The sequence below is a fragment of the Suricata suricatta genome, chromosome 5 (genome assembly GCF_006229205.1).
Source record: "Suricata suricatta isolate VVHF042 chromosome 5, meerkat_22Aug2017_6uvM2_HiC, whole genome shotgun sequence".
Lineage (NCBI taxonomy): Eukaryota > Metazoa > Chordata > Mammalia > Carnivora > Herpestidae > Suricata > Suricata suricatta.
Window position 1 is genome coordinate 66,947,200 of NC_043704.1, and position 14,014 is coordinate 66,961,213.

Genomic DNA, 14,014 nt, shown 5'->3' on the forward strand with positions numbered 1-14,014 from the left:
ATAGCAGCACTGTCAACAACAGCCAAAACATGGAAAGAGCCTAAATGTCCATCACCTGATGAGTAGATCACAAAGATGTGGTTTGTATATACAATGGAGTATTACATGGCAATGAGAAAGAACAAAATATGGCCATTTGTAGGAAAGTGGATGGACCTTGAGGGGGTCATGCTAAGCGAAATAAGTCAGGCAGAGAAGGACAGATACCATATGTTTGCACTCATAGGTCTAACAGGAAAACAGGAGAAACCTAATGGAGGACCAGAAGGAGGAGAAGAGGAAAAGAGAGTTGGGGAGAGAGAGGGACGCAAAACTTGAGAGACTACTGAATACTGAAAATGAACCGAGGGTTAAAGGGGGAGGGAGAAAAGAGGTGGTGGTGATGGAGGAGGGCACTTGTGGGGAAGAGCACTGGATGTTGTATGGAAACTAATTTGACAATAAATTCCTTTAAAAAAAAAACCAAAAACTAGTGAAAATAGTTATCTATGAAGGTGGATCAAGTACCTCCATTTTGTCTGATATAAGTATTGGCACTGTGCTTTTTTTTTTTTTTTTTGGCTTCCATTTTTATGGTGAATGTTTTCCTATCCCTTCACTTTCAGTCTGCCTCATTCTTTAGGGCTAAATTAAGTCACTTAAGAGGCTCATAGATGGGTCTAATTTTTTTTATCCATTCTACAGCTCTATGTAATTTGGAGCATTTAGGTCTTTCACCTTTTTTTAGGCCATTTACATTTAAAGTAATTACTGATATGTATGTACTTAATGCCACTTTAAAAACTGGGTTTCTAGTTGTTTTATAGTTCTTTTTGTTTTTTTCTTCTTCTCTTTGTGATTCATGAATATCTATAATGTTTTGCTTGGCTGACTTTCTCTTTATTTTTTTCTTAGGTTTGGGGGTTGTGGTTATCATAAGGTTCACTCTTTTTCTCTTTTTTTTTGGTAGTTGTTGTTCCTCTGAATTTATAATTGCAAATGACTTATCTTTGAGTTCACAGATTTTTTATTTTCCTTGACCAAGTCCACTTTTGAAGCTATTGAATTTTTCACATCAGCTACTGTACTCCAGCTCTGGGATTCATGTTTGGTTTTATTTTTTAATGGTTCCTATTTCTTTGTTGAATTTCTCTACTGTACTCCAGCTCTGGGATTCATGTTTGGTTTTATTTTTTAATGGTTCCTATTTCTTTGTTGAATTTCTCATTCTGTTCATGTACTGTTTCCCTAATTTTGTTTGGTTGACTATCTGTGTTTTCTTGTAGTTCATTGAAATTCATTAAGAGGATTATTCTGGATTTTTGGTCAGTCAGTTCACAGATCTCCATTTGTTTACATTTGGTTATTAGAACTTTACTAGTTTCTTTGGTGGTGCCATATTTCCCTGAGTCTTCATTATTCTTATATCCTTGTGTTGGTATCTGTGCATTTGAGGAAACAGTCACCTCTTCTAGTCTTTACAGGTTTGCTTCAATAGGAAAAGACCCTCATTAGTCAGCCCAGACTGGGTTCTCAAAGGGCCAGCTGGTAGAGCCCATAGGAGGGTGGGCAGGGTTTGATGCCAGAGTTTCTGGTTGGGTGAGGCCACTGGCCCAGCTCTGCATTCAGGCAAGACCACTGCCTGGGCTGCCTGGTCAGATGGGACCATTAGCAGGGCTCTGCCGACAGGCATGGCCACTGACTGGGCTCTCTGGCCAGACAGGACCAGAGACTAGAATCCCGGGATAAGCGGTGCCATTAGCTGAACTTTGTGCTCAGGTGTGGCCAGAGGTTGTACTCCATAGTTTAATGGGGCTGCAGGATGGATTCTGTGATCATGCAGATCGCTGTGTTCTACAGTTAAGAGTCCCTGCTCAGGCTGGCCCACAAGCTGAACTCTGAAGTTGGGTCAGGGTGTCAGATTGGTTCCCTAGAAGGGTAGAGCTACAGGCTGGGCTCTGCAGCCAGGCCATTGCCTAGGGAATCCTAGCTGGGCAAAACTCAACCCTGCTTTCTGGCCAAACAGGCAGCAATCTGGCACAAGTGGGTGGAGCCACTTGCCGGGCTCTCTGATTGGGCAAGGTGGCCAGAAGGGATGCAGTGCCATCACTAATCCACACACAGATCCCTGTGAGCCCTACCTCCCATATTGTTTCTCAGGTACTCTAGCCTTGCCTATTTCCCTAGTGTTCCCCATCAGGTGAGACGGAAGTGGACTTCCCAGGGAACACTTCAGAGCGCTGGGGAAGTTGGATGTCAGCCTTAAGCTCTCTTTTTCTCACTGGAGAAACTGTAGGTCCAGAGAATTCCTCTCAGTGTGATACTGTGCTGGCTTGGGGGAGGGGCAACACTACCAAAGTGAAACCACTGCTCTTAACCTTCTAATGTGTCTTTTCTCATTTTTTGTGTTCCATGAATGTGTTTCAGCCTACCCACTAGGTTCTAGGATTTTTAGATAGGTGTTTTTGTCTATAAATAGTTGTTAATTAATATTTTTGTGATGGAGACTAGAGCCAGGGACCTCTTATTCTGCCATCTTGCTTAGGTCAGTCCCTTTGTCTGCTCTTAATTAACAAAGTGTTTTTAGCCAGTTTCTTTCCAGAGAATATAATCTCAAAACCTATTTGATCCAATTCTTATCAAAATCTTTGTTATAGAAAATAATATTTATAAAAGACTGTCTTAATGTATGCAAACATTTAAAATTTCTTATTGCATTTATTACAGAGATTTTATCAAGAATATAAGACCCCGAGTGTCTTTTTAGGACTAAATTTCTCTTACGCAATAAAAAGCAACATTTTCCTAATTATTTTTTAGCGATTTTATTTTTTTTAATTTTTTAATGTCTTTTATTTATTTTTGAGAGAGAGAGAGAGAGACAGCGCGAGCAGGGGACGGGGAGAGGGAGACACAGAATCTGAAGCAGGCTCCAGGCTCTGAGCTAGCTGTCAGCACAGAGCCCGACGGGGGGCTTGAACCCACTGAACCATGAGATCATGACCTGAGCCGAAGTCGGACGCTCAACCGACTGAGCCAACCAGGTGCCCCTAGCGATTTTATTTTTTTAAGTAATCTCTATACCCAACATTAGTCTCAAACTTACAACGCCAAGATCAAGAGTCACAAGCTCTACTGAGGCTGCCAGGTACCCTTTTTTCCATTTTTTTTGGTTTTGTTTACCTTATCAATACTGAGACTAATCAAGCTTTCCTATTTGCTGTAGTTGCAAAAAATCTCAGAACCAAAGTTGGCTACAAGAACTGTACATGACTTAAAGGCATGCATGTTTATGCAGCAACCTTTGAGTTTTACATGATGATCTTATTTTCAGTTTCCTGGTATCTCATTGTCCTTTACTATTCTCTTATGTACTGTAAAATATGTTTCTTATAAAGCACATCAAATGCTTTTTTGAAAGGTTAGAGGGAAAAAAAAAAGTAGATGAATACGTTAAAAGGTCACTGTAACATTTAGCTTAATACTTTACTAATAACAACTCTCTTCTTACCTGTTCTCTATTCCCACCACTACTGCCCTAAAGAAGACAAACAAGATGTTCCCAAGATGTTCAAGATTCCATATAAGTATTTTCTCTCCATTTTCAAATATAAAGTGAAGAAAACAGAACTTACCAGATAAACAATATGCAGGTCATTCTCTAAAACAAAGCCCTTCATTGCTCTTTGGAGGTCAGCAAAAATATCTAAAGTATCAGTTGGAGAAAGTGAAGAAGAAAGAGTTGCTGAACCAAGGTGTGTTGGATGATACACTTTTCCTGGTTGAGGGTGAGGGAAGGGAAATAAAGAACCACATGTTGAAGATAAAATAAAACCGTGTCTTTCTGTATTCTATAATTTACCTTTTAGCCTCTGATAAATTTTACAAACAGAATTTTGCCCAATGCATGGATATTTATGAGCAGATTCTATACTGTCTGATGTTGCTAAATCCAACATTAAGTACTAAAAATAAGTTTATATACTACTTGAAAAAGCTGTTCCTTTTATAGTGTTTGAAAAGTCAATTTCCTTTTACTAAGCAGTGTAAAGTCAGCAGTGATGAAAAGTGAGTATACTGTAATTAGGAATCACACTTACCTTCTGTTCCATCACTAGCTTCAGTAATCTGGATGAATTCATTTTCTAGCAGCCACATTACACAGGCCTCAATTGCACCAAGTTGAACAGAATCTTGATTCTTCTGAATTCCCAGCTTCCCTTCTTTCATACTTGCAGCCAAAAATGTGCAGGAAGCATAAGCCTGCATATCTTGTGATGTACTTGCCACTCCACCAACTATTATCTAATATAAGAGGTTTGAAATGTTCTGTAACTTTTTAATAAGACATGCAGGCCTAATGATATAAAAGAAATGAAGTGATTTTGTTCTCTTAAAATATTCTCAGCATCTTACTGTAGGTTCTTTATAAACTCTTTCATCATCATCCTACTGACAACATCAACATCAAAAGTTTCCTTAAAAGTCGATACAACATTTTCTCATAAATGAAAATAAATGAATCACTACCTGAAATGTAAGAACTGACAACATATCCTTCCTTCTGAAATGTGTGGGCTAGGAATGCTAGTATTGAATATTCCCCACACAGAAGGGGATGGGAATGGGTGTAGAAAAAGGGAAGTGAGTTGTTTTGTGGCAATCATCTTCCTACAACTGTATTAAATATACTAATTAGCAGTACTATTTTTCCCCTTGCTTCCTTCCAGTTAATACATTTTGAAAACATATCAAATCATCCTAAACAGAGTTTACTCCTTTTAATGACCCCAATGCATAGTTTTACCAAGATTTATTTACTATTAGTGGTATTTTTGTTGTTTCTAGGGTTTTTCTTATTGCCAATAGTGCTATAATAAACATTCCTGTGCATTTAATTTGATGTAATTTCACAAATACATCCCTAGGTAAAACTCTTAGTTGTGAATCTACTGGTAAACAGCTATGTGTTCTGTTTAGACATTGTTGTTGTTGTCATCGTAGTAGGTATGTCCAAGTTCCCCTCCCAAAACAGTTTCAGCAGCATATGAGAATGCTTACTTTCTATATCCTCACCAACCTATGTTATCAGTTACTTTCCTTTTTTCTTTTCTTTCTTTTTTTGTTTGTTTTTGTTTTTGTTTTCAAAAGGAGAGCTAAAGAGGAAAAAAAAAAAAAGTATGAGCACGGGTAACAGAACCCCTAGCACCAGTACTGAAGCCAAGAGAAGGCATGCTAGTATATGAACAGGAAACTTTCCTGGATGAATACACAAAACTCTTAAAAGGGGACTGGTTACCTTTGAGGACCCGGAACAGAAAGGTTTTTTTCACTTTAGATCTTTCCACGTTGTTTGAAACTTCTAATCATGTCTATTTGTAATTTGATTTTATTTTAATGTTAATAGGTATTATCTGTATGTAAGAACTATGATCCATTTTTGTTAAATTTTTTAAAAATTCAAAAAATAATAAAGTATATCTAAAACATAAAAAGAATCATCTGGCATTTGGGTCTTAATCCACTGTTTTGAAATGTACTGATGGAGCACTAGCTGTATTAAACTCCAGGAAACAGCTGTATAAAATTGAAGAGATTGAGGCTTAGGAAGATATAAACATTCTCATAATAAAACACAAAGCTAAGGTTTTTCTTCACATACTTAAGTTTATCATCATATTATAGGCTTCAAAGAGCAAGTAATTTAGTGAACTCTTTCTTACCTCCAAAATAGCTCTTATCATGCTTGCAGTTACTTCTTCTCCTTCTTGTCTTTGCAAACAGCTACGGACAGGTTTTAGAGATCCCTGAAGTAGAGCTATGCCTTTTGATTTCTCAGAGTTCTTACAAACTAAGATACTCTCACCTATAACCAAAAAAACGCACATTTGCAAAATCCCAACATATTTCCATAAGATACCTGCCAAAGAGAATTTAAATTGTCTTTCTTATTTAAAAAGGTAATAGATGACAGTGGTTATTATGATCATAGAATTATTACTGATGTTTTCATTTTCTGAACTTTGGATTGAAGGGGATCAGAATATGCCATACTGAAATATGCCACTTTGGCAGAAGGGTTATTTGGACCTGAAGGCACTTAGGAAGTAGCAAACACAGAAAGAGCTCTTTGCCCTCACCCTGTTCGCCTAGATGTAAGACATAAATTTCTCTTTGTGAAGGTGTTCCACTTATCACTTATCACTGGAGACAGTCAGCACCAAGATGGGTCTGCATAAATCTTACTAAATAATCCTTAACTTCCGTTAGTTTCTAGTATATATTTACTTTACCACTTCAGAAGGTCAATCCCTTTTTCCCTTGTCTTGTCAATTAACAATTCTATCACCTTTCGTTAAAAGGGTAGAAAGCCCCTAACTTCTAACCACTTCTTTGGGTCTTCACTGTTTTTCTATGAAGGCCTCTGTGTATGCAAAAAGTGAAAACACTAATATCAAAATCAAATAAAAATATGTATGTCTTCTCTCCTGTTAATCTGTCATCCGTCAGTCTAATTTGCAGGCACTAGCCATAGAATCTAGGCAGTCACAGGAAAAGTTTCTTTCCTCCCACACAGGAGCAACTGTTTTTACTGAATAATTAAGTATAAAATAACAATAATAGAGGTATTTTGAAAACCATAAAGGAAAATGCAAATGCAAACTATTACTGGTTATATGATAACATGAATTAAAAAATATTTACAGAAACCTTATAACTCACTAACCAAAAAGCTTTACGTTATCATGAAAATGAAATGAATAAAAATGTGATAGCATTTATACATTATAAACATATATAAAGGTACAATTTATACAAACATAAACTATTATTACAGTAATTAAGACTAGAGAAAACCATAATTTTTTTTCAAAAACTAATCCATTAGTAGGGGAAAGGAAGCAAGTAGATGTGTAAGGGGGGAAATGAATGTCACTTGCATTAGAGAAAACTAAAAATGCCATTGTGATGGAGTATCTGGTCATTCTAAGGAAAGAGAAGATGCTATTTTCCTAATGCTGATTGCAGATTGAGAACCAAGATGGGATAAAGATAAGGGACTATAAACTTGATGACTTTTGATTGTTTATCCAAGATATAATTACAAAAAGATAGTTGCCATTAAACAAAACAACAGCAGCAACAAAAATAAACAGGTGAACAAAATATATCACCTGGCCCTTATGAACACTACAAACTAGCCCAGCTTAAGACAAAAAATTATCTACAAAATGGATCAATTAGCATTAGCAGCAAATACAAAAAGCCACTTTGGGCTGTTCAAACTACTTTCAGGTTGCTATTCTTCAGCAAAATGGACTACCTTTCTTCAAAATGAGCAAGATTTATGAAAATGCCCATTAGAGACGTCAATTAGAATCAAACCAATTACTACTATTTGACTTGTAAATCACTATTTTTGTACAAAGCACCAACCTCTTCTATTGGAAGATTTCAAGAAATCCACAGAAAGATTTAAGTGTCATCTAAATAAATGCCATTAACTGCCTAGGAACATTAGCATAATTTATAAAATGTAAAGAAATTACAAAGATGTTACAAAATCTAAAAATCATGACCAAGTATGCGTATCTTCATAATTGATATGAAACACTATATTCACATATTCCCCACTAGCTGGAACTTCTGAGCAAGCATATATCATCCTGAAATGGAGCATTAGGCAAAGTCAAAACCTCAGAAGTTTCCAAGACCTCAAAAACAAAGTTACTGTGATATATTTTAGTTTTATTTAAATGTTAATCTGATTTAAGGTTTGATAATTTGGCCAGAATACCAACCTTCCAATTATTTTTTCCCATAAGAAAGAGAAGTACAAGCTAAGAATACAGCAAGGCAAATAAAACCTCCTTATCTTCTATATTACCTTAAAGACCCTCTGACCCTAAAAGAAGAGTAGCTGTGTAAAATGAACTTACACTCCACCCTCCAGAGTTTGAGTCTACTAAGAAATCAGATATAGGGGGAAGGGGAGAGGGAAGAGCAAATAGGAATAGAAGGGAGTGTTTTTGTCTCTTCCCCTAACCTTTTTTAAACACATGTAATCTGCACATTTTATAGGTAAAGTAAGAGACAGAGCAGGATAAACTTCTTTGATGCCTATAATAGGGGAGATCCAAGGAGTTGAAAGTTTATTTTTTAATCATTGGAATTTTTAGAGCTTAAAAGAGAGGCAGGCCAATGGCCCTTCAGGGATTATAGATAGAGAAGTCATTTGTTACTGGGGCTGAGACACATAGCCATTCTCTCATTTTTCCTTTAATAAAACTCCTACATGTTGGTGGGGCAAATGGCCACATAGCTACAGGTTATATTCCCCAGGCTCTTCTGTAGTTGGAGAATGTAACTATGTGACTAAGTTCTCCCCTACTGGATGTGAGGAGAAATATTTAGTGCAACTTCTGGGCAGTGCCCTTAAGAGGCAGGTGGTGCCCTTTACTTCCTATTAGCCCCTTCCTGACGGTTGAAATGCAGATGTGATGACAGACAAATCAAGTTTTTCTAACAGTCCCTTCCTCAGTATACTACCCAGCTTTTTGTGCCCAGAATATCCCACTTATTTTTCCATTAAGACTTTCCCTTTACTCCTGGATAGCCTAACATCTCTTCAGCAGCCATAGAACTGTTTGTTTTACATACAGTATAATATTAGAGTCAAAAAAATACATCCTAGAGAAGAAAGATGAGACGACAGAGAATGTTCCTCCCAAAGTTCTTCAATGTTGTAAGACTTATAACAATTTTGTCACACCCAGAATAATGTAACAGGTTAGAAATAATATTTGCTGGTACCTCTACATTTAATTCAAACAAACCTCTTCCTTATTGCTTAAGACAAAGCAATGCTTGATTTCTTGTAATATTACCATTACTTGCTGACACATGAAACTAAAAAGGTGTTTTCAAAACCAGTACCATTTTAGAAAGAAAATGATGGTATGAGGGGTGCCTGGGTGCTCAGTCGGTTAAGCCTCCAACTTCGGCTCAGGTCAGATCTCACGTTCGTGGTTTCAAGCCCTGTGTCAGGCTCTGTGCTGACAGCTAGCTCAGGGCCTGGAGCCTGCTTCCAGTTCTGTGTCTCCCTCTCTCTCTGCCCCTCCCCCTCTCATGCTCTGTCTCTCTCTGTCTCTAAAATAAATAAAACATTAAAAAAAAAGAAAAAAAAAAAGAAAATGATGGTATGTGAAGTTCCTGTTCCTAAATGTGAGAGTACTTCCCAGCTCTCAGTATCCCTCCTTTGAAGTCTTAGACCAGTCACCTAAACTGAACTAAAACCCATGAAAATTACTCCCTTCATTAGCACTAAATAATAGAATATGCTGGAAATTAAAAATCTTCTTCCAGCTAATGTGATAAGGCATTTTGACTAGAATAATACTGAATCATTTCACTGTATATAAAAGAAAATTTTAATTTTACATTCATAGAAAATCAATGCTTGATGATATATGAAAATTATAACTTATATTCATTATAAGTATTAAGTAAATCAAAGGCATGACATTAATGTTTTGGATACAGAGACACACAGCACGATGAGAAATTAGTTGGCAGGCATTGGTCAAATTTCAAGTTGAATGACACTGTCCTTCAGCAATGCTATTACAATTAAATTCAAACTCACTTACCTACTGTGTCTACCCCTTTCCTGCCAGCACGACCAACCATCTGCTTATAAGTAAGAATATCTAGAGGACGACCACTGAAAATCGGAGTCCGAATAATTACACGACGTGCTGGTAAATTCACTCCAGATGAAAGAGTAGAAGTTGCTGCCAAAACCCGAATCTGACCTTGACGGAAGGCTCCTTCAATGATATCCCTCTCCTCAAAAGTAAGACCTAATAAAAGGACATTATAATAACATATATTTATTAATGAATATATGAAATAATAAACATAATGAAAATACTGTACTTGATTACCTTTGAATGGATCTGGGAATCTACTACAAGGCTCTAAGGATTTTTATAAGCTATTGTTACGATGGTAAACAAACATGTCACTACGGTCTATCTTTTTAAGAGTATAATCTGCTATCCCTGGTACACTTCCATCTCATCTTCTAGACCAGGGCGGGCTACTTTTTTCTGTATATGGTTTAGGCTTTGCAGGACAGACTGACTGTGTCTACCCTACTAACCGTCACATGAAAGCAGCCACAGAACAAATGAGCATGACTGTGTTCCAATACAACTTTACGAAAATAGATAGTATGCTGGATTTGACCAGCAGACTGCAGTTTGTTGACCCCTCTTCTAGACAATGAACTCTCTGAGGCTACAGACATGGCTTATGCATCACAGTATCTTCAGGGTCTATCCAACACAGTGGTCAGACACATTAAATAAATGTTAAAGAATATATATACAAGTAAATGAAAAACAACATATAGAATATATATTTATATGGCTTATTTTTAATTTTATTAAAAAAGTCAAAAGGGTTGAGGCTCTAGTTTGTAAATTAAGTAGTGGGTCCATAAGTATTCATTTATTAGTATGCATCATGTTACACATAATAAAAATATTCTTCTATTTGCACATATATACACACATATATTTTAAAATTTATTTACACACACATAATAAAAATTTTAAGTAAATTTAAAAGGTCAAAATCCTAATTTTAGAAACTACATATTCTTAATCATAGTCTTAGTACATATGATCATGGACTGACCACTCTCTGAAAGAAGCTATTTAATTCAGTGACCGCATTACCCTTATAATTTTGACAACCTATTTGTATTTTAAACACTTCTAGCACTCTCAAAATATGACAATTTCTAAAATTAATTTGATTTTGATATACTTGCAAGTATATTTTAATACCCCTTAAGATAAAAGGAAACACTCCGAGTAGCATAAAACTAGGGTAGCAAATACCTGTCTAACCTAAATTTTAAGAAACGAAATGTAGAAAGGTAACAATTATAGAATTCACTTCCCCAATGGAACAAAAAAGTATGTAATATTTATATGCTATATAGATAAGTAAACTAAATATGTTTTATTCTTGTTTAATCTTAATCACACAATTTCTTGCACACAATTTCTTGAAGTCTAAGAGCATTAGATGGACAAGAAATCAAATGCACACAAATATAAATGTGAAGGAATTAGGAGGATATTTGGAAGGGGCTTCTTAATAACAGTTTATAAATATAGATACCTGCATGATGAAATGCTACTCCCCATGGTATAGTTTTTTGTAATACAGAGTCCAGTCCTGAAGGTGAACGTTTTAACTGATCCATCACTTCTAGGAGACTCTTTTGTTCCAGTACCACCGGCGGAAGTTCAGATGATCTTACCAATCCTGTCACAGAAAAATTATCAACACTGCTCACCTCCGGCTGGACCTCCTTAAACACTATCTGCCTTAGTCAGGACAGAACTAAATATTAGGGCAATGGTCCTAACATTACTATATATAATAAGCAGCTGAACATCTTTTTAAAAATACTGATGCCTGGCTCTCACTCTAGGATGCAACCTGGAAATAAGTAATTTTTAAATCTCCTCAGATGATTCTAACGTGCACCAAAGTTTAGGAAGCACTATAGTAGAGTGAGACCAAGCCCACAAGAGGGGACAAAGGATCCAGCTGAGGAAGAAGAGGATAACAGATACTACCACTCAGCCTAAAAATCAAAATCCTTACTTAAAATGTATCCCACCAACCAGCAGTGTCAGAACCACCTAGGAACCTATTTCTACGTGACAATTTTTCTAGCCTATTTGGCACTAATGTGGTAATTAATCACACATTACCTTCTGATTTTACCTCTGTGTAACCTGCTCCCCTAGTAAGACCTCAACATTTTTATGTGCAAGAACTATGTTTTCTTTAAAGAATTCCCCAAACTTTTGGATTTCTAAACAAGTAAATTTCTCATAATACATATTTTTAATATAACTTCTATTTTCTATTAAAAATACCTTAGGTAAACTTTTCTTAAAATTTTAAAGACTCAGGGTTGTCAATGTTTTATTATGCTAAGGACGATTAAACATTTTTTTAAACTACCATTGATTGACATCTTTATTTCCAAAGAAAAGTCATTTTAACATTAAAAAAATTAGTAGGGATAATTTCAGAATTTAAACTTCAGCTTTACAAAAAGTGTGCTGCCTTGTCTTTACTTTTCTGGTGAAAATTTCTTCATTCCCCAGGCTCCAGTTCAAGCACTAGGATTTGGGAACCCTTGCTATAAATCAAGATGACAGAATCTCAAGCAAAAAAAAAAATAATAATGTTTCTGGCCATCAAAGGAATTTAAGTTATTATGGTACAGTATAAGGAGTATAAATGGCATAGTATAGAAAACATCAATTAGGAGGGAAATAAAAGCAATATTATAATGTTGGGCTGGAGCCTTCCTAATATAAACTTCAAGCAAAGTTTACTTATTAGAGCTAAGCTCGATGTATCATCTATCCTCAAGATTCCAGTAGCATAATGAAGTCATAGAATGTCCTAATAGTCTGCGAACAGAACTGGTCGGTCTCTGTCTTCCCTACACTTATCTTGGACCCCAATGGACCACAGGTTAACAAAAGTGGTAAGGTCAAATATATACTGATGGTTATAGCCATACACTAAATTAGTACTTAGCAATAAAAAAGAATTAATTTGACAAATGTAACAACCTGGATGAATCTTAAAAATACCATGCTGAAAGAAGCTAAATATAAAACATGCATACATAGTATATAATTTCATTTATATGAAATTCTTAGAAAAGGTACAACTAATATAGAGTAAAAAAAAAGCAGATCAGAGATTGCCTGGGCCTCAGAATAGAGAGGAGATTGTTAGCTAAAGAGCAAAGATTACATTTTAGGATGATAGAAATGTTCCATATGTTCATTCTTGTAGGGATTAAACAAATGTATACACTTGTTAAAATTCATTAAATTATATAATTCAAATGGGTACATTTTATTGTATATAAATTATACCTCAATAAAGCTGATTTCAAAATACATATGTGTTTATATACATAAATATGTGTGTGGCTCTTTCTTAGAGTTTGGAAATGTAAAGTGAGATATGTCTGATTTCTCCAGAAAAATGTGTATGTGTGAAATTTTATATATAACTTAGGAATTTCAAAGATATCTCTCAAAGCCCATGGGCTCCAGATGAGGAATCTTAGTATGTACCTGTATAAATCCAGTACTGTAGAAATCTGAAGGTTAGCTTGAGTGTATGTATACATTGTCTATAATGAAGATAAGAAGATGAGCATAGTTTTGCAAAGGAGTGTCCAGTGAGCAGGTGTAGGTAAGGATCAAAGAGAACCATGCTTTGTTTATATAATCATTAACATTACTTTTAAGAAAATGTAGTGACTATAGAGGCTTTCATTTCTATCAGTAACTTACCCTCAGCGTGATGGTGTAGATTATAAAACTCACGGGCAATGATATCTGCCAACTTCTCACACCATTTCTTTGATGGACAGAAAAGTAACACTGAATGGTTATCACAGATTGTCTCATAACATAAACTAACAACATGGTCCTCATCTCCCTAAAAAAAGAAAGAGAAATAGTCATTTTAATGGTCCTTTCAAAACATTTCACATCAGTTTCAAGTCACTCATTTTGCTTTATGGGGAAGTTCTTTTTTCTACTGAAAGGTATAATAAAAATAGGTTACAGTGTCAGTAACAAAGAAAAAGCAAGAAGAGAAAAAAAGACATAAACTTCCTTATGATGCAAGTTAATTTCAGGCAGAACAAAGCATACGTAAATGCCTAGTAGTCCAGTCAGTGCTCAAAACTGAAAGGTCAGTGTGTTTAACTGGATTAATTAATTCATCCATTCACTCAATGAACAAACATTTACTGTGTACCAAATACTGTTCTAGGTACTGGGGATAAAGAACAAAGCAGAAAAAAAGCTCTGCCCTCAGAGTTTTACTATTCCAGTAGGAAGGAATTGATAATAACAAAAACAAGCTAAGTAAAACACACAGAATACTGTAAAGTGCTAAAAATAAA

At 35.6% G+C, this 14,014-nt stretch overlaps 1 protein-coding gene across 1 annotated transcript in view; it reads right to left on the reverse strand.

Annotated features, from left to right (window-relative positions):
* POLQ (DNA polymerase theta) overlaps positions 1-14,014 on the reverse strand; it is a 106,139-nt gene that overhangs the window by 80,421 nt on the left and 11,704 nt on the right. The window contains exons 7-12 of the mRNA XM_029939408.1: positions 13,395-13,542; positions 11,176-11,322; positions 9,630-9,842; positions 5,703-5,845; positions 4,080-4,284; positions 3,615-3,757 (exon numbers count right to left, since the gene is read on the reverse strand). Coding sequence (XP_029795268.1) covers positions 3,615-3,757; positions 4,080-4,284; positions 5,703-5,845; positions 9,630-9,842; positions 11,176-11,322; positions 13,395-13,542 — 999 coding nt within the window. The remainder of the gene's footprint in view (positions 1-3,614; positions 3,758-4,079; positions 4,285-5,702; positions 5,846-9,629; positions 9,843-11,175; positions 11,323-13,394; positions 13,543-14,014) is intronic.